At 38.3% G+C, this 19,624-nt stretch overlaps 7 protein-coding genes across 7 annotated transcripts in view; 1 reads left to right on the top strand and 6 right to left on the bottom strand.

Annotated features, from left to right (window-relative positions):
- Positions 1 to 2,849: 2,849 nt before the first annotated feature.
- GCK72_003408 (uncharacterized protein) lies at positions 2,850 to 3,373 on the bottom strand (the record flags this gene model as incomplete). Its single annotated transcript, XM_003090291.2, has 2 exons — positions 2,850 to 3,071; positions 3,125 to 3,373. 2 exons carry the CDS (start codon positions 3,371 to 3,373, stop codon positions 2,850 to 2,852), a joined length of 471 nt encoding a protein of 156 aa, XP_003090339.2.
- A 228-nt stretch (positions 3,374 to 3,601) lies between these two features.
- GCK72_003407 (uncharacterized protein) lies at positions 3,602 to 5,105 on the bottom strand (the record flags this gene model as incomplete). Its single annotated transcript, XM_053724040.1, has 4 exons — positions 3,602 to 3,955; positions 4,008 to 4,256; positions 4,709 to 4,807; positions 4,863 to 5,105. The coding sequence occupies 4 exons, from the start codon at positions 5,103 to 5,105 to the stop codon at positions 3,602 to 3,604; spliced, it is 945 nt and encodes a 314-aa protein (XP_053592685.1).
- Positions 5,106 to 5,613: 508 nt separating this feature from the next.
- GCK72_003406 (uncharacterized protein) lies at positions 5,614 to 6,199 on the bottom strand (the record flags this gene model as incomplete). Its single annotated transcript, XM_053724039.1, has 2 exons — positions 5,614 to 5,723; positions 6,061 to 6,199. 2 exons carry the CDS (start codon positions 6,197 to 6,199, stop codon positions 5,614 to 5,616), a joined length of 249 nt encoding a protein of 82 aa, XP_053592684.1.
- A 386-nt stretch (positions 6,200 to 6,585) lies between these two features.
- GCK72_003405 (uncharacterized protein) lies at positions 6,586 to 7,386 on the bottom strand (the record flags this gene model as incomplete). The annotated part of the gene is made up of 2 exons (XM_053724038.1): positions 6,586 to 6,930; positions 7,126 to 7,386. 2 exons carry the CDS (start codon positions 7,384 to 7,386, stop codon positions 6,586 to 6,588), a joined length of 606 nt encoding a protein of 201 aa, XP_053592683.1.
- Positions 7,387 to 7,772: 386 nt separating this feature from the next.
- On the bottom strand, positions 7,773 to 8,030 carry GCK72_003404 (uncharacterized protein; the record flags this gene model as incomplete). The annotated part of the gene is made up of 1 exon (XM_053724037.1): positions 7,773 to 8,030. One exon carries the CDS (start codon positions 8,028 to 8,030, stop codon positions 7,773 to 7,775), a length of 258 nt encoding a protein of 85 aa, XP_053592682.1.
- Positions 8,031 to 9,148: 1,118 nt separating this feature from the next.
- On the bottom strand, positions 9,149 to 10,087 carry GCK72_003403 (uncharacterized protein; the record flags this gene model as incomplete). The annotated part of the gene is made up of 2 exons (XM_003097262.2): positions 9,149 to 9,481; positions 9,827 to 10,087. 2 exons carry the CDS (start codon positions 10,085 to 10,087, stop codon positions 9,149 to 9,151), a joined length of 594 nt encoding a protein of 197 aa, XP_003097310.2.
- A 2,510-nt stretch (positions 10,088 to 12,597) lies between these two features.
- Positions 12,598 to 19,624, top strand: part of GCK72_003401 (uncharacterized protein) — a gene marked incomplete at both ends in the record, with an annotated part of 36,760 nt that continues 29,733 nt past the window's right edge. The window contains 7 exons of the mRNA XM_053724035.1: positions 12,598 to 12,737; positions 12,826 to 12,910; positions 12,959 to 13,075; positions 13,919 to 14,091; positions 15,123 to 15,565; positions 16,123 to 16,269; positions 18,491 to 19,118. Coding sequence (XP_053592680.1) covers positions 12,598 to 12,737; positions 12,826 to 12,910; positions 12,959 to 13,075; positions 13,919 to 14,091; positions 15,123 to 15,565; positions 16,123 to 16,269; positions 18,491 to 19,118 — 1,733 coding nt within the window. The remainder of the gene's footprint in view (positions 12,738 to 12,825; positions 12,911 to 12,958; positions 13,076 to 13,918; positions 14,092 to 15,122; positions 15,566 to 16,122; positions 16,270 to 18,490; positions 19,119 to 19,624) is intronic.

The following is a 19,624-nucleotide window of genomic DNA, read 5'->3' as shown; positions in this document are numbered from 1 at the left end:
GAGGGTGTGCAAGAGCGCTCCGTTGAACGGAGACGAGAGAGTGGCGCTCAGCACATGGAAAGGGGGAGACGCAGAGAGTAAAAGCGAGGGAGTTTCAAATTTTTGCATTTTTCTAATAAAAATCGAGCTTAAAGCTAAGCGAAAGGAAAAAGTATAGCGATTATCAATGAAAAAACAGAAAGAATGCTTTCAAAGCGAACAAATTCAATGGGAGTCTGTGGAGCAAAAGTTAAATTAAAAAAATTAACGAAACGGCGATCAAAAGAGTTATCGGGGTTTTCAAGAGGCTTCACTGCGAAGAAATGAAAAAGTATTCCTCTTCCAAGAACCCAGAAGAAACAAAAGTAACGGTTTAATTCTAAACTGGTGTACTGACGATATCCGCCCTTCAAGAATCTTCTAAACGCGTTGGGGAGACCGTATTTTCAGAGTATGGTGCATAAGGTCCCTGGCCACCACGCTAGATTTTGTTAATTTATTTTTCACGCTCAATTTATTTTCAAATTTTGTTTCCGTGAATGTCAAAAGAAAGATATACAAATTAAATTTCGAACGTTTAAAAACGTGTTCGATTGGATAAGTGGATAAAGGAAATGAACAGTAAAATACACATGCTGGTTCGATTCCCTTCTTTTTCGATAACAAAAGTATACACAATTTTACCACTTTGAACCACGAAATATATTTGCAACCTTTGATGTTCGCTCTCGTCCCGCCCATAAGCTCAGCGCCCTGGAAGTAGTGATTACCTTAAAACAGGACACCCTGGAGCTTGCTCTCGCCCCGCTCATAAGCTCAGCGCCCTGGAAGTAGTGATTACCTTAAAACAGGACACCCTGGAGCTTGCTCTCGCCCCGCTCATAAGCTCAGCGCCCTGGAAGTAGTGATTACCTTAAAACAGGACACCCTGGAGCTTGCTCTCGCCCCGCTCATAAGCTCAGCGCCCTGGAAGTAGTGATTACCTTAAAACAGGACACCCTGGAGCTTGCTCTCGCCCCGCTCATAAGCTCAGCGCCCTGGAAGTAGTGATTACCTTAAAACAGGACACCCTGGAGCTTGCTTTCGCCCCGCCCCTAAGCTCAGCGCCCTGGAAGTAGTGATTACCTTAAAACAGGACACCCTGGAGCTTGCTTTCGCCCCGCCCCTAAGCTCAGCGCCCTGGAAGTAGTGATTACCTTAAAACAGGACACCCTGGAGCTTGCTCTCGCCCCGCTCATAAGCTCAGCGCCCAGGAAGTGATTACCTTAAAACAGGACACCCTGGAGCTTGCTCTCGCCCCGCTCATAAGCTCAGCGCCCAGGAAGTAGTGATTACCTTAAAACAGGACACCCTGGAGCTTGCTCTCGCCCCGCTCATAAGCTCAGCGCCCAGGAAGTAGTGATTACCTTAAAACAGGACACCCTGGAGCTTGCTCTCGCCCCGCTCATAAGCTCAGCGCCCAGGAAGTAGTGATTACCTTAAAACAGGACACCCTGGAGCTTGCTCTCGCCCCGCTCATAAGCTCAGCGCCCAGGAAGTAGTGATTACCTTAAAACAGGACACCCTGGAGCTTGCTCTCGCCCCGCTCATAAGCTCAGCGCCCAGGAAGTAGTGATTACCTTAAAACAGGACACCCTGGAGCTTGCTCTCGCCCCGCTCATAAGCTCAGCGCCCAGGAAGTAGTGATTACCTTAAAACAGGACACCCTGGAGCTTGCTCTCGCCCCGCTCATAAGCTCAGCGCCCAGGAAGTAGTGATTACCTTAAAACAGGACACCCTGGAGCTTGCTCTCGCCCCGCTCATAAGCTCAGCGCCCAGGAAGTAGTGATTACCTTAAAACAGGACACCCTGGAGCTTGCTCTCGCCCCGCTCATAAGCTCAGCGCCCAGGAAGTAGTGATTACCTTAAAACAAGACACCCTGGAGCTTGCTCTCGCCCCGCTCATAAGCTCAGCGCCCAGGAAGTAGTGATTACCTTAAAACAGGACACCCTGGAGCTTGCTCTCGCCCCGCTCATAAGCTCAGCGCCCAGGAAGTAGTGATTACCTTAAAACAAGACACCCTGGAGCTTGCTCTCGCCCCGCTCATAAGCTCAGCGCCCAGGAAGTAGTGATTACCTTAAACCAGGACACCCTGGAGCTTGCTCTCGCCCCGCTCATAAGCTCAGCGCCCAGGAAGTAGTGATTACCTTAAACCAGGACACCCTGGAGCTTGCTCTCGCCCCGCTCATAAGCTCAGCGCCCAGGAAGTAGTGATTACCTTAAAACAAGACACCCTGGAGCTTGCTCTCGCCCCGCTCATAAGCTCAGCGCCCAGGAAGTAGTGATTACCTTAAAACAGGACACCCTGGAGCTTGCTCTCGCCCCGCTCATAAGCTCAGCGCCCAGGAAGTAGTGATTACCTTAAAACAAGACACCCTGGAGCTTGCTCTCGCCCCGCTCATAAGCTCAGCGCCCAGGAAGTAGTGATTACCTTAAACCAGGACATCCTGGAGCTTGCTCTCGCCCCAATGATTTCATTATAACCCCCACACTTTCTGTTCCATTTTACAACCCCCTACGTTTGCTATCCCCTCTATTCTTGTTTACAGTTTTTTAGCGTGATAATTCAATTTCCGGTCATTCAGCAAAAAAATTTTAGCGAAACGTGAGTGGTTATCACGTGTGAAAAACATAAAACTAATAATAACCAAAAGTATATTCAGAAAACGTGGCCTTCATAGCATAGTGGTTAAGAAGCTTGAGTATCAATCGGTTAACGCTGGTTCGATTCTCACCGGCAGCTTCTATGGATTTTGTCTAACAAGTCCTAAGACAACTATGCTGCTTTGCGTTGGCAAAAGCAGGGGACCTTGTGCATCTTGCCAGGGACCTAATGCACCATACTCGGGAAATACGGGGGCCCTTTCACTGCGAAGAAATGAAAAAGTATTCCTCTTCCAAGAACCCAGAAGAAACAAAAGTAACGGTTTAATTCTAAACTGGTGTACTGACGATATCCGCCCTTCAAGAATCTTCTAAACGCGTTGAATGGTCCGATGACGAAGCAGATGACGTGGAGAATCATTAGAATCGTCGAGAGTGTTGGGAAGCTCTGGAAAACAAAACAAAAAAATTTTACTTTCAAAATTCGTAAATTTTACTCACTTTCACACACGGAATCCACACAGTTGTCAACGCCAAACCCGCCGATCCATATATTAGTAAAGTGTTGTCATTTATAACCAATTGAGGTGGAAGTCCCGGTCGAAAATACGCAATAATCAGAATATTCTTCAAAATCCACTTGACAAGCCATTTCTGAGCCTCCGAGCTCTCCAAATCGTCCAATTTTGTGTCAGTATTGTAGTAAATGTCATAGAGTCCAAAATAGAATAAATATGGAACAAAAAGCATCGAAAAACGGGCGTATTTTGAGGAGAAATGTGGCCACGCGTGGAAAATGCGAAAAAATAACGGTAACGCAAACACGCTCCATTGAACGATGGCGAGAGATCGGCGTTTAACATATGAAAACAGAGAGACGCAGACAGCGCTATCGGCGGGAACTCAATATTTAAAGCTATTTTTCGCTAAATATATCAAAATCTTTATAAAACAAGCAATCACAGTTAAAAATTTACATCACTGATCCAATCTGAGCTCTCTAAAACCCCACTTTGCACATTTAAAAAAGACAATAGCAGCAGTGATGACACAGGTAAAACAGAGCGGTCCATTCAAATTCATAGAAGGTGGAGGGATGAAAGTTTCTTTAATGAATTCGAAAAGGGTTTCTTTGGTTTCAGGTTTTAAAAATTCAAAAATTCGAGACATATACAAAGGAATGAAGTGAGCAAGACCGAGTTTCCAATCCCAAACGAGGAAAACCGGCGGGATGTTTCGGTAGAGAAGAGCCATTTTGATTGTGTGAAGAGCTCCGATGACAAGGAATTGAGTTTGGAAGAACATTAGGAAGAGACTGACTAATTGGTAGGCCTGGAATAAAGAAAATTGCTGAAAAATTCAAAATAATCTTTAAAAAACTCACTTTCAGCATTGGCAGCCACACTGTAATCAATGCGTATCCACACATCCCATATGTCAACATTGTTTCATTCGTAACCATCCATGGCACACGATTTTGATTGATATAGTACAGCGAGAAGAGAATCGTCTTGATTGCCGAATAAAACACGATTTTTTGCAGTTCCGAGCATTTCAAATCGTTTAATTTTGTGTTGGTGTTGTGATAGAAGTCGATAAATCCGAGATATCCAAGAAAAACCGACATTTTTCGCTGAAAATTAAGAAAAATCATGAAAAAAGCAAACGCGCTCCACTGAACAGATATAAGAGAGTGGGGAAACTAGAGAGACGCAGACATTTGTGCTAGCGGGTTTTCGAGTTTTAAAACTAGTTTTATCGCGATTTTTTCAGGGAAAAATCAGGAAAATTTATACAAATATGAAACAAGAATGAAAATACATAAAATCACAAATTAATTTCCGGAAATCCACCAGTTGCTTCAACATATGGCTCAAATAAAGTTGCAAAGGAAACATGAATACAAATTGAAGCATGAAGGTTAACAGTCTCTTGAGGGGTCACAGGGAAAAGGAAATTAGTCATAAATTGATGAAAACCTGAATAATTGTTATTTATTAGAGTTCCTATGAGTCGAATGAGAATTATATAGAAAAAATTTCCAAAAGTGTAGCGAAAATTGGTAAATAAATAGGCTGGGAGGACGTTTGCATAGAGAAGAGCCATTTTGATAGTGTGAAGAGCTCCGATGACAAGGAATAGAGTTTGGAGGCACATTAGGAACAGACTGACGAATTGGTAGGCCTGGAATCAGAAAATTTTTGCTGAAAAATCCAAAGAAATCTCAAAAAAAACTCACTTTCAGCACTGGCAGCCACCCTGAAATCAATCCATATCCACACATTCCATAAAATAGCATTGTTTCATTAGAAATCGCCGTGGGAACAAGAGTTTGGTCGATAAAATACAAAAGAAATAGAATCGTCTTGAATGCCGAGTAGAACACGATTTTTTGCCATTCCGAGCATTCCAAATCGTCTAATTTTGAGTCGGAGTTATAGTACAAGTCGTAGAGTCCATAAAATCCAAGGAAAACCGACATTTTTCGCTGAAAATTGTGAGAAATCGCCTGAAAAATGAGAAAAATCATGGAAAAAGCAAACGCGCTCCGCTGGGCAACGACGAGAGAGTATTTTTCATCGCATGATAGAAGAGAGACGCAGAGTCCAAGGTAAAGGATTTCACCCATTTTCAAAGTTTTTGAATAGTTTTTTGAACTTTAAAAGCGAGTAAAACACTTTATAACAATTCGGAGTCTATAAAACATGAGAAAATGCATTTAATATCAATAAGCACATATAAAACAAGATAAATATTAAACATGTTCCAAAAAATCCGGCAAAACCATAGTGATTGCCAATAAAATCACTGCCAGATAACTTTCAATTTTCACAAATTCAAATGGAGTACGTGGATACAATAGGTAGGCTGTATAGTAATCCAAACAATCGATTTCTACGGGAAACGGTTTTTCGAGAAAATGGAGAGCGATTCCTTTTCCGTATGAGTTGAACGTCATAGAAGAAAAAGTGAGAACTACCGAATAATAATTATTGCGAATCAAACATCTTCGAAGAAATTGAAAATAGGAGTGAAGTGGTCCGATGACGAGGCAGAAGGCGTGGATTAGCATCAGTGGGATCAGCAGGTGGGCGGAGTCCTGAAAAACACAGAATTTTCAGCGAAAATCGGGTGAAAGTAGCAAAAACACAATGAGATCGTGTTTAAATTACGAGTTCAGAAAAAAAAATCAACAAAAATGAACCGGAAAGGTGGAAAAATGAGACAAGAGCGCAAGCTCCGCCCACTTTTCCGTTTTTCGACTAAAATCTGCTTAAAACTGTTCAAAATGCAGTTTAACAAAGAACAACTTCTGATTTCAGCGTCTGCAGTCGATTTCGCGTAATTTTCAGCAAAAATTCGTCAAAATTAGAGCAAAAACCTTAGGCTCCGCCCATTTTTCTGTTTTTCGTCTAAAATTTCAGATTTTTACTCACTTTTACCACTGGAATCCACACAGATGTCAACGCGACACCGATAGATCCTTGTCTCAACATATTCCGATGAGTGAACACGTGTCTTGGTTGAAATTTGTGAAGAAAGAAGAGCAAGACGAAGAAATTGTTTATCATCCATTTGACAAGCGATTTTTGGAGTTCCGAGCATCCCAAATTGTCCAATTTATCGAAATTATTGTAGTAAATATCGTAAAGTCCAAAATAGCACAAATATGGAGCGAAAAACATGTAGAAAAGCATTTTTTGGAGGGGAAGATCTGGAAAATGTTTAAAAATCTGAAAACGAAGCTGTGATGCAAGGGCGCTCTGTTGAACAGCGACGAGAGAGTGTCGTTCAGCACATGAAAATAGAGAGACGCGGAGTCAGAGGTAAAGGATTTCACCGATTTTCAAAGTTTTTAATAGTTTTTAAGAGTTTTAAAAGCGAGTAAAACACTTTATAACAATTATGAGTCTATAAAACATGAAAAAATACATTAAATATCAAAAAGTACACACGAAACATCAAATACGATCCAAAAAATCCGGCAAAACCATAGTGACTGCCAATAAAATCACTGCCAAATAACTTTCAATTTTCACAAATTCAAATGGAGTACGTGGATACATGAGGTAGGCTGTATAGTAATCCAAACAATCGATTTCTACGGGAAACGGTTTTTCGAGAAAATGGAGAGCGGCTCCTCTCCCGTACATGTTGAAAAATAAGATATAAGCTTGGATTAATGAGATATACATTTGATTGCGATTCAAAATTCTTCGAATAAATTGATAATGCGTGTGAAGTGGTCCGATGACGAGGCAGAAGGCGTGGATTAACATCAGCGGGATCAGGAAGTGGGCGGAGTCCTGGAAAATTTAATTTTTAGAGAAAACTCGGGTAAAAATAGTGAAAATACGATAAAACTAATTCGAAAGCCACTTAAATTAAGATTCCATCAGAAAATTCAGCAAAAATTAAACAAAATGACGGAAAATTGACTACAGAGCATAGGCTCCGCCCATTTTTCCGTTTTTAGCCTAAAATTTCCAATTTTTACTTACTTTAACCACTGGAATCCATACAGATGTCAACGCGACACCAAGCGATCCTTGTCTCAACATATTTCGATTAGTGAACACGCGTCTCGGTTGAAATTTGTGAAGAAAGAAGAGCATGACGAAGAAATTATTTATCATCCATTTGACAAGCGATTTTTGAAGCTCCGAGCATCCCAAATTGTCCAATTTATCGAAATTATTGTAGTAAATATCGTAAAGTCCAAAATAGCACAAATATGGCACAACAATCATGTAGAAAATCATTTTTTGAAGGGGAAAATCAGGAAAATGATTAAAAATCCGAAAAAAGAAGCTGGCTGCAATCGCGCTCTGTTGAACAGAGGCGAGAGAGTGTGTTTTATCGCATGGAAAGGAGAGACGCAGATAATGCAATTGGCGGAAATTTGAATGTTAGTTATTATCGATGTAAAAAGTTCCGACATTTTTTGTTGCGACAATATTAAAGTTGGAATTTTTATTGATTTAGAGGTTTTGAACCGCAGAGAAAGCGCAAGGTAACGGTTTTCCCCGATTTTTGAAGTTTAAAAATATTTGTAATTTTTATTTTGAGCGAGTAAAACACTTTATAACAATTATGATTGTATAAAACATGAAAAAATGCAATAAATATCAATAAATACATCAACAAATCAATCTAAATGCTCGATTTCCAATCGAGCTCTAAATCCTCTTCGCCCTCTCATCGAACACAGAACATCCGCCATCACAGTCATCGCAAATAGAGCCACCGCCAGTAGACTTTCGATATATACGAATTCCAGAGGAGTCTTCGGTGCGAACGCGTGGCTCCATAACATACGAAAGTCATCGGGAATCGGTTTTTGGTTGAAATGAAAGTATATTCCAATTCCGAAATAATCAAAGAAACGAGCGTGAAGAAGATACATTGCAAGGGAGATCCGATCGAAGTCTTCCAGAAAATTGATATAATAAGTGAAATGGTCCGATGACGAGGCAGAACGCGTGGATTAGCATCAGTGGGATAAGAAAGTGGGCGGAGTCCTGGAAAATCGGAATTTTTTGAAAAAAATCTGCGGAAATAGTGAAATACGCAACATTTTATAAGAAAAATAGTTAAAAATGGGGCAAATTGACTGAAAATTGATTCAAGAGCATAGGCTCCGCCCATTTTTCTGTTTTTGGCCTAAAAACCTGGGAAATCGGAATTTCCTGCAAAAATTCGCCAAAAACTGTGAAATCTCACTAAAATTAAACCAGAAATTGACTTAAATTGAGATTTTTAAAGAAAAATTGGGAAAAATGATGCAAATAGACTGAAAATTGATTCAAGAGCATAGGCTCCGCCCATTTTTCAAATTTCGGCTAAAATCTGCTTCAAAAAGTTGTTTCGAGAAAAAAAATCTACTGATTTAAGCGTCAGCGTCGCAATTTTTAGCAAAAATTCGTCAAAATTTGAGCAAAAACCTTTGACTCCGCCCACTTTTCCGTTTTTCGCATAAAAATTCCGATTTCCACTCACTTTTACGAGTGGAATCCATACAGACGTCAATGCAACGCCAATCGATCCGTATTTCAATAAATTCTGATCGTTTAACATCCACGGGCGTAGAAATTGATTGAGAAAATAGAGCAAGACGAAGAAATTGTTTATCATCCATTTAACAAGCGATTTTTGGAGTTCCGAGCATCCCAAATTGTCCAATTTATCGAAATTATTGTAGTAAATATCATAGAGTCCAAAATAGCACAAATATGGAGCGAAAAGCATGTAGGAATGCATTTTTAGAAGGGAAAATGGTTAAAAATCTGAAATTTTCGAAAATAATAGAGGAATGCAAGCGCGCTCCATTGAAAGGTGACGAGAGAGTGGCGCTTATCGCATGACAATAGAGAGACGCAGAGTAAACCTTCGAGGTAGTTCGAATTTTCGCTATTTGAAATCGGTTTTACAGGATTTTTAAAGTGAATAGAACATTTTATAACATTTGTGAGCTTAAAAAATATAAAAACATGCGATAAATAACAATAAATACATAAAAATCAGTTAATTTCGTTCCATTTCTTCTTCAAGTCTTGCTTCTTCTATCAATAAATCGATATAATCAGCCAACATAGTCGCCACAAATAGAATCATTGCCATGGAGCACTCAGTATATACGAATTCCAGTGATGTCTTCGGATCGGACGGTTTTTGAGCCAACCGATCGAATATTCTGTTTCCGAACCACTGGGCGAATAGGTTGCTCATCATAAAATGAGCAACATGATTCATCTGCCGAAACCCGCCTCGAAAAAAGTGAAATATTATGTGAAATGGTCCGATGACGAGGCAGAAGGCGTGGATTAGCATCAGTGGGATCAGAAGGTGGGCGGAGTCCTGAAAAATGTAATTTTTAGAAAAAAAGCCGGTTAAAAATAGTGAAATACGATGAAAACTATTCGAAAGCCACTTAAATTAGGATTTCAGCAAAAAATTCAGCAAAAATTGAACAAAAAGACGGAAAATTGACTAAAGAGCATAGGCTCCGCCCATTTTTCGAATTTCGACAAAAATCTGCTTAAAACTGTTCAAAATGCAGTTTAATAAAGAAAAACTCACTGATTTAAGCGTCTGCAGAGATTTTCTCGCAATTTTCAGCAAAAAAACCTCAAAAATTTAGCAAAAACTTTAGGCTCCGCCCATTTTTCTGTTTTTGGCCTAAAAATTCCGATTTTTACTCACTTTTACCACTGGAATCCACACAGTCGTCAACGCGACACCGATAGATCCTTGTCTCAACATATTCCGATGAGTGAACACGTGTCTTGGTTGAAATTTATGAAGAAAGAAGAGCATGACGAAGAAATTGTTTATCATCCATTTGACAAGCGATTTTTGGAGTTCCGAACATCCCAAATTGTCCAATTTTAAATAATTATAGTAGTAGACATCGCAGAGTCCGAACACGCACAAATATGGCGAGAGAAGCATGTAGAAAAACATTTTTTGAAGGGGAAATTTTATAATTTTTAAAATCTGAAAATTATAAGGTAATGCAATCGCGCTCTGTTGAACAGGTGCGAGAGAGTGGCGCTTATCACGAGTCGCAGACAGTGGAAAAGCGGGAACTTTGAATTTTAGTTTTTTTTTAGAACTTTTTCACCCGGTAAATTTCAAATTTTGTACTGCGACGTAGTTCGACACCTGAAACGGCTCGTCCGAGAGGAGTACACGGCCGGCGGCCTAGGAACCCCCACTCAAAGTCGCGGTAGTTTGAATTCCTTTTTTGAGAGTAATGTTTTTTTTCTAGAAAAATACGATTTTAATTGATATTGCGGAGGAAATGAAATTTTTCTGGTAAAAATTTCGAATGAGGGATTACCATATTTAAAAAAATCACTTTTTGAAAATTAAAAAAATTTAACGTTTTTTTTTTAATTTTCGGTTAGTCGAAAGACCGCGGTCTGAAGTAAATTTATGATTATGAGATACATACTTCTATTGGCTATTAGGAAAATGGAGTCTATCTAGACACAGTGTCAATCTAACGACAGTGTTGCTGTAATGAAGATCTATTGCAAGTGACTATCAATCTAGATATGTGCGCCACCAGAGCCTGGCTAATCTGGCTAGTGGAAAACATCTAAAAAATTTTAACTGTATTCCTCTGTTCTTCGGTAATAAGAAGCGTATAAAAGGCAATCCTATGATCAATTCACCTTATTTCTATCTAGGAAATAATGTGATAAAAATGGATTGTTGTAAACTCCTATTTGAAACATTCACAAAACAACAATTTTTGAGAAAAATCCGAAAAAGATTTTGATCGCAGTTTCGCCTATGGGTTGGCCACCAAAAACTGCAAAATTCGTCGAAACATTTTTTTTCTAGAAAAAACTACTGAAAATGTTCTCCGTCGTTTGAAACATACTCTAGTTTATTTCATTTATCTGAATCCACTTTTTGGATGACTTAGGTGATTCCAAACTTTCAACTTTTAGTACTGAAATCTCACAAGAATCTGAATAATTTTTTAAAGAAATCGTTCTGTAAAATTGGAATACAGATTTGAAAAGAACACATCCTTAGCTTGCCATCGATTTAGATAGCTCGGCCCAGATCTCCGAAACACGTCTGAATCATTCCCTAGTAAGTAAAACTAGAATAACGAAGTTTCTACCTAAATGAATATCTATTTGCCTGAGCATAAACTTTGAGAAAATTGTGGAATATACTTCAACAACACAATTACATAGATAATAGTCAGTTTTTCTCGTTTTCTTCAACCTTAGTTTCAACTTTCATTTATATCTTTGTGTTTAACATAAAATTAAAATAAAATTCCCAAGAAAATCACTCGAGCTACGATCGCTTCTACCCGGGCGGGCCGAAGGCTGTGTTGGCTTTTCTGTTTTTTTAACACTGAAATCTGGAAGAGTTATTTATGTTTTTGAATAGTCAACACAAATCTGTATCTCATAATCATAAATTTACTTCAGACCGCGGTCTTTCGACTAACCGAAAATTTAAAAAAAAATTAAATTTTTTTAATTTTCAAAAAGTGATTTTTTTTAATATGATAATCCCTCATTCGAAATTTTGACCTGAAAAAATAATTTCCTCCGAAATTTCAATCAAAATCGTATTTTTCTAGAAAAAAATAACATTACTCTCAAAAAAGGAATTCAAACTACCGCGACTTTGAGTGGGGGTTCCTAGGCCGCCGGCCGTGTACTCCTCTCGGACGAGCCGTTTCAGGTGTCGAACTACGTCGCAGTAAATTTTGTGATGTTTTACAATTTAAATTGCAATTTTCTGCAAAATTAATCTATTCCGCGTTTTTTTTTTGCTTTCTTCTACTGCTCCTTGAAAAAAGTAGTGAAAAATCGGTAGAATTCCTGCTTCATCTTTTTTTCAATTTCCTGTGCTGTTTCCGGTTGTTACATAAACATTCACAAGTTTTTTCAACGCAATAAACAATGTTCTCTCTCCATCTTTCTAGAAAAATCGAAAAAAAAACTTCAATTTTTCCCTTTTTTCTTCACATTTCCCCCATTTCCAAGCACTCCAACTCCCATTATATCATATTCTCATCAATTCTAAATATAACCGAATCGTTGTGGTCCAGTGGCCCCTCTCTTTGTCTAATCCTCTAATTTCTCTCTCTTTTTCGGTGAATTGCGAGGAAATTCGCAGTTTTGGGGCACCCTTGAGACAATAGCATGTTGAAAATCGTATATTTCGTCGATTTCTGATGTATTTTACTTTTTTTTTGTAGAAAAATCTCATTTTTCGGTGATTTTTTTTTCTTTTTGAACCTTTTTTTGAAAATTCCACTGAGTCTGCATTCTGACGTGACGGTGTTTGCGTACTTTGCATTAAACCTGACGACAGAAAATTTCTATAGGTTTTCAATGAATTTCAGCCGGATTTTAACCGTTTTTCTCAATTTTTTTCGCTGAAAACAATTAAAAAACAGTTGAAAGTAAATAAAATAAATTTCCAGATGAAAAATGAGATCATCCACAGCACGTAGTGGTTCTCAATCCACCGACGATCGTCGATCTGTTGTCTCGGGCAACTCAAGCACCGCCTCCACACTCGTTCCAGACAGTTTGGCTTCCGGAAAGACTGCCACGTCACAACTCAGAAAGTTAGTGCTGAAAATTGCAGAAAATACCGATTTTTCTAAAAATTTTTGCAAAAAATTCAAATTTTTTCAATTTTTACCAATTTTCCAGATTCACCGCTGGTGTTGGGCGTCCAGGATTGGCTAGAGAGGCTCGTGACGCTGTTAGAGCTGCTCTAGTGGCTCAAAACCCTCTGGTTTGTCAAAAAAAGTGAAGAAATTCGAAATTTTGAAAATTTTTGCAGAGAAAAGCGCCGATCAGTGAGCCGGTTGACTACGAAAAGTTTATAAACGAGAGGAGTATTCAGTTGGAAAATGATGCCCAGAGGGAGATTGTTCTGTTTCCAAGAGATGATATTGAGGTGTGGGAGAATTGGAGAGAAATTGATTTTTAGTGGAAAAATTGGCAAAAATTGAGAAAAAATGTGTTAAAAAGTCATTAAAACCGGTTAAAATCCTCAATAAAACCAAAAATTTCACTCCCAAACCCGAATTTCCTCCGAAAATGACTGAAAAATCCCGATTTTAACACCTAAAAATCAAGCTTTTACTCGAAAAACTCTAATTTTAAGCTGAAAATTCAATAAAATTGCCAAAATGTCAGATAGAAACTTAATTTTTAAAGTTTTAAACCGGAATAGTCCTTTTTCGAGTCGAAAAAAGGAATATTTATCAAAAAATTCTGGCTTTTTGACTATACGGCGCTGTTTCAGGCCAAAAACTCATGTAAATCAAAAAAATTTCTGCAAAAATTCGATTTTCTACTTTTAATTTCTTTAAAAAAAACTGGAAAATTGAAATTTTTTAGACTAAAACTTAAAATCACAAAAATTTCTGCAAAAAAAGTCGATTTTTCCACTCATTTTTCTCCAAAATTCATTCAACCCCATTTTTTTTTCTGAAAATGGCTGAAAAACTTTTAAAATTGCCAAAAAAACGACGAAAAACTTATTTTTTCAATGAAAACCCCTTAAAAATTATAAAAATTAACAACATTTCTACAGAAGACTCAGTTTTCCACTCATTTTTCCCCAAACTGAAAATTGGTATTTTCAGCCGAAAAAAACTTTAAAATCGTGATTTTTATCAAGTTTTCATCACAAAAACTCAAATTTCAAGCCGAAAATTCCCTCAAAATTCAATTTTTCATATAAAAATTGTATTTTGCACTCATTTTTCCATCAAAACTCCCTAAATATTTCCAGGAATCCTCATCGGTTCAAGAATGTGAGACGGCGATTCCGATGGTAAAACCGTCGGATATAAAACAAGCGAAATGGTTATTGACTCGAGAAGCACTCAGATTCTATACGACATCACAGAGATCAATTGTATTCAATTATTCAAAGTTCTCAGGAGACTATTCAGCTGATAATACGTACGCAATTGAGGGGGAAATGTCGCAAAAATGACATTTTTAAACGAAAAATCATAATTTTTCAGTGATTTTCTTGGAAAATTGCATCTGAAACTACAATTTTCAACGGTTTTTAGTCAGAAATCTTCAAAAAGTCACTAATTTCTATTTTTTTTAATCTGAAATTCTTGTTTTGAGTGCAGAAATGTCTAGTTTTCGCTTGATTGCTCCGCAGGTACCCCAGACAATTCTAGTGCCGCTGGCATACCAAGTCGCTTCTGCGTCGCAGGCACCCCAGCCGATTATAGCGCCGCAGGCACTCCAGCCGATTCTACTTTTATTAGACCGAAAAATTGCAATTTTGAAGGAAATATTGTCTAAATTTATTGATTTTCAGTCAATCTTTGATGATTTTTCTCGATTTCAAAATATTTTTCTTTAAAAATCCGCGTTTTAGACCGTGTCTCTTCTATTAGCAGCCCGCTTGTCTTACAACTGCGCCCCATTGGAAACGAGAGAGAAAGTATCGGCGAGAGACGTAATAATACGTACGGAATTGAGGGGTTTTTTGGAGAAGAAAATTGCAAAAAATGGCATTTTTAAACGGGAGAAATTGTCTAAATTTATTGATTTTCAGCCAAAACCACCGAATTCCACTGCTTTTTCTTATTTTCCTGTAAAAATCCGCGTTTTTAGATAAGTTCGACGAGGTTGACCTACCGGCGCGCGCACGCATTTTTCGCCGCTGTTTTGTTAATATCGCTTTTAAAATGGAGAATTTCGGCACTCTTCTCTCGTTTTTGTAGATTTTCACCTCATTTTTCATTCTATCCGTATATAAAAAACCTCATTTTCGGGGCAAAATGGTAAAAATTGCTATTTTGACTCAAAAAATCTTTAAAATTCCGATTTTTCGGCTAAATTTCGCGCCCAAGGTACACCAGTCATATTTTTACGTTATTTTTTTACCTTTTCGACCTAAAAACCTTATCAAATCCTTGATTTTCATAGAAAAAAGCGCCTAAGACACCCCAGACTCTCTGTAATTTCAGCTCTTCGGCAATAGAGAATGAGACATTGTCATCATTGGTCTTCGAATCAGACATGGCACTCGAAGACGAACGGGCGGCCTATGGAGTCACAACGAATGGATGGATTGGAGTGGTGAAAGAGGGAAATCTGAATGTCGTCAAATCAGATGCTCCAACTCTATTCGATAATCTCAAATCGTCGTCATCGAAACGGAGATACTGTATTCTGAGACGTCTCGAGGGTGGAGAATGCACATTCGAAATACGAAAACTCCCTCAAGAGGCTCCGAAAATTGCTCCGTTGAAAGTGACGACTGCACAGATTAAATCGACGAAAAAAGGGAAAACTGTGCTGGAAATTCGTGGGGGAGACGAGAAATGTGTTCTTTTGGAGAGTGAAGAGACGCAGATGTTGGAGGAGTGGCTTGTCGCGTTACAGACTGCTATCGCTTTTGCTAATAAAGGTAAAAATTGGTTTTTTAAAGACTTTTAGTGCTGAAAAACTGAAAAATTTGGTCAAAATCGGTCCAAAAATGATAAAAATTGAGAATTTTGCTCACCAGAATCCCTTTTTTCACTGAAAAACGGAAAAATTGAACAAAATTCGAGATTTTTGTTGAATTTTTCAACGATATTTTTGCAGAAAAACTGATAAAATAGCACTGAGTTGTCTATTTTCGAAGAAAAAAAACTGAAAAAATCCGGTCGAAATCGGTCCAAAAATGATAAAAATTGAGAATTTTGAAAAAGTTTAATAAAATCAGTATGGTACTATAAATTTTATATCCAGATGACGTAAAAATTCGGAATTATTTTTGATCTAAAGGTTTTCTGACGCCTTCCGAACCTTCAGAATCTGAAAATCTCAATATTTAGGAATTCTGGTTTGAAAACTTGAAATATCCGGAAAAATGGCTTTTTTTGAAGACTTATAGTGCTGAAAAACTGAAAAATTTGGTCAAAATCGGTCGAAAAGTGATAAAAATCGAGAAATAACTAATTCATTTCCTCATTTTTCCAGAAGACGCCTTATCGATTTGCTCTGAATTGGACACAAAAGGATCAAAGTCAGGAGATACGAATACAGTTGCCACGTCATCATCCTCATCGGCAATCAAATCAAAAGGAGCAGATACGGAGAGCATCGGGTCGGAGGATAGCTCCAATTGTAAGAGAAAACTCCGAATTTTTAGATTGAATATGTAGAAAATCTTTGTATTTTGGTTATTTAAAATTGTTTTCCGGTGTTTTTTTCTGCAAATAAGTTAAATTTTTGACAATTTCTTATCAAAAAAGCTGAAAATTTCCGATTTTTGGCGATTTTATTTCAAAACACGCTAAAATCTTTCTTTTTTTGGTTATTTTCCCTCAAAAAAGCACTGAGAGTTCTAGATTTTTTGAAAATTTCACTCAATTTTCACCTCCAATGATAATTTCCCATCAAAAAACCTCTCCTTCTCTTTTCCAGCACGAACGTGCGAAATATATCCACGTATTTTAGTCATTTTTCCCAAAAAAAAACCGGAACATTTTAGTTTTTTTGAGTCATTTTTGAATAATTTTCCATTAAAAAAGATCGAAACTTCCCGATTTTTGACAATTTTTCATTAAAAAACGCTGAAAATCCCCGATTTTAGACTATTTTTCATTAAAAAAGATTAAAAATTCCATATTTTAAATAAATTTTCCTCAAAAAAACTGAAAATCCGCGATTTTTAAAACCATTTTTTCATGGAAAACGCTGAAAATTCCAGATTTTTAATCATTTTCCGTGAAAAATGCTGATTTTTCACTATTTTTCCCTATTTTTATCACCAAAAATTGAGAAAAAATCTGAAAATTCTCTGGGTTTTCAGCCGGAAGGAGCTGAAAAACCTTAATTTTTATAGTTAAAAACACTATTTCCGGGCTTTAATCAAGTTTTTTAGCGCTCGAAATGGGGCGTCCCCGAAATTTTCCGGTCTTTTTGGAAAACAGCCAATTTTTTTCGGGGAGTAGTCAAACTTTCACAGAGCCTGAAGACATAGCTGGGGACGCGATTTTCAAAGTTTCAAGAATTTCGGTTCATTTTTGACTGTTTTATGACAATCCGGGACGCGCGGGACGGGGACGCGTCCCGTTTCAAACCCTAAAGTTTTTAGTCGTCCCAGACAGTGGTGGGCGCGAGTGAAGCTGACAAGGGAACCTTTTAAGTGGTCCTTAATGCCAGTAAAAACTACCTATATAGGGTGAAAGAGCATGTTTCAAAACCTATAAATCAACTTTCAAAAGTTGCTTCCGTGACCTGTAAGTGTCTCAAATTGCCATCTGAAAATTGACCATTTTTACCATTGATTTGCTGCATTTCGCCTTCTCGCCTCCTCCAAATCCTGTCACGTTTGTAATAAACTTCGGTGACACTTTAAAAACGTGTTCGGATGGCGCAGGTGGTTAGCGTCTAGGTGGAGAAAAATTTTGGGCTGGTTCGACCCCTTCGCCATTTTTTTTCTTTTTTTTGTTTGATTTCTTTTTTCCAGCTTTTTTCAATGTTTTTTGGAAGCTATCATAAAAGTCTTTTTGTACCACCATCAACGTGATTTCCTTCTGAATCCCTTTCAATTGATGATTATAAGAGAGATCTGCCGGTTGACAGACGGAGGTGCCGCCAAACTTTTATGATAGCTTCCAAAAAACATTGAAAAAAGCTGGAAAAAAAGAAATCAAACAAAAAAAAAGAAAAAAAATGGCGAAGGGGTCGAACCAGCCCAAAATTGTTCTCCACCTAGACGCTAACCACCTGCGCCATCCGAACACGTTTTTAAAGTGTCACCGAAGTTTATTACAAACGTGACAGGATTTGGAGGAGGCGAGAAGGCGAAATGCAGCAAATCAATGGTAAAAATGGTCAATTTTCAGATGGCAACTTGAGACACTTACAGGTCACGGAAGCAACTTTTGAAAGTTGATTTATAGGTTTTGAAACATGCTCTTTCACCCTATATAGGTAGTTTTTACTGGCATTAAGGACCACTTAAAAGGTTCCCTTGTGAGCTTCACTCCAAAATCCACGGGGGGAGGAGAAATGTCTGCGTCTCTCGCAGTCGGCAATGGTGGGGCGCGCTCTCTCGCGCTCTCTTCCCCCCGCGCTGTGGCCGCTGCCGCCACGGGGAGAGTCACTAATTTCACTCCGCGCCCACCACTGGTCCCAGAAACTTGTTTAACAGGAAAATGTCGTGTTTCAAGTCGAAAAATGAGACTTTTTCATTTGAAAATTCTGGCTTTTTTACTCTTTCTGAGCTGTTTCAAGCCGAAAACTGAGTAAAATCATGAAAATTTCTGAAAAAAAGATTTTTTGTTGGCTTTTCCGCCAGTTTTCAGTCAAAAAACCTCTAAAAACTGTTATTTTTCAGCACGAACGAGCGAAATGCAACCATGGCGAGGTCGTAACTCGGCGGCCCGTGCCCTCCAACCGCCCATCGTCGACCGTCGTAACATGTTCTCTCTATACTATCGTCTCCAACCACTTCCCCATTCGAATTTCGAAACTTCCACAATTCTTCCGAGAAGTCAGAAGCGTCCATCGGATTCAGAAGGCGTCGTCTCGTTTTCTCCAGTCAAAATGAGAAAAACTTCATCGTTGAAACGGGAAATTCGTCCTCAACAACTCAATACTTCCATTCCTTTATTCATCTCTATCGATTTCCACAGTCTCCATCTCCGTTTACCCAATTCCTCCGGCGTTTTACAGCAAATCGAACCGTTTTTTGTCCGATTTTTCGTGTTCGACGCGTTGGAAGCCCGCCGAATCTGCGAAGAATATCAGATTCTAGTCAATGGAGACGATCTACACGTGTCGGAGCCAGTTTTCGACGCGAGTTGCCGAATTAATGGGATTCGGAGATCACTTCTCGTGGAGAGAACGGCGAGTCGAGCACTTCTTCAATTGCCACCGTCAACACAGAATCATAGAGATCTTTGGCTTGTTTGTAGGGTGGATCGAGTGTTGTCGAGTGATACGCAAGCAGAGTTGTATATGAAGTTAGTAATGGGGAGAGATTGATTGAAATTTTGATACAAAAATGATTAAAATCGGTTGAAAATGAGCCAAAATCAAGAATTTCGGTGTAAAAATCATGAAAATCGATTGAAAATGAGCAAAAATCTAATTTTTAGCTCGAAAAACTAGAAAAATCGAGCGAAAATTAGATAGAATTGGATCTAGGGATTACTGTAGCTCGATCCTGGATCTCAATAGTTCTAAATAGCGCAAAAGAATCATAATTAGAAGATACCCCACCAAAAACCAGACTTGCAAGATTCCGGGCCGAGAAAGCTCCGGCCCGGCCCGGCCCGGTCGGCCCGGATTTGAATTTTTGAACTTTTTTCACTACAATTTTTTGTCCAAAAATTTATTTTTTGAACATTTTCCATATTTTTCCTCAAGTATATTTCTCAAAAACATTCGAAGCCTACAAAAAATTGTTTTTAAGAAATATTTTTCAAAAAAATCTGGAAATTTTCGAAAAAAAAAATTTGAATTTTTT

The sequence above is a fragment of the Caenorhabditis remanei genome, chromosome I, assembly GCF_010183535.1.
Source record: "Caenorhabditis remanei strain PX506 chromosome I, whole genome shotgun sequence".
NCBI classification, from domain to species: domain Eukaryota; kingdom Metazoa; phylum Nematoda; class Chromadorea; order Rhabditida; family Rhabditidae; genus Caenorhabditis; species Caenorhabditis remanei.
The sequence above is the reverse complement of the archived record's forward strand: the minus strand, read 5'-3'. Positions and strand labels throughout refer to the sequence as shown.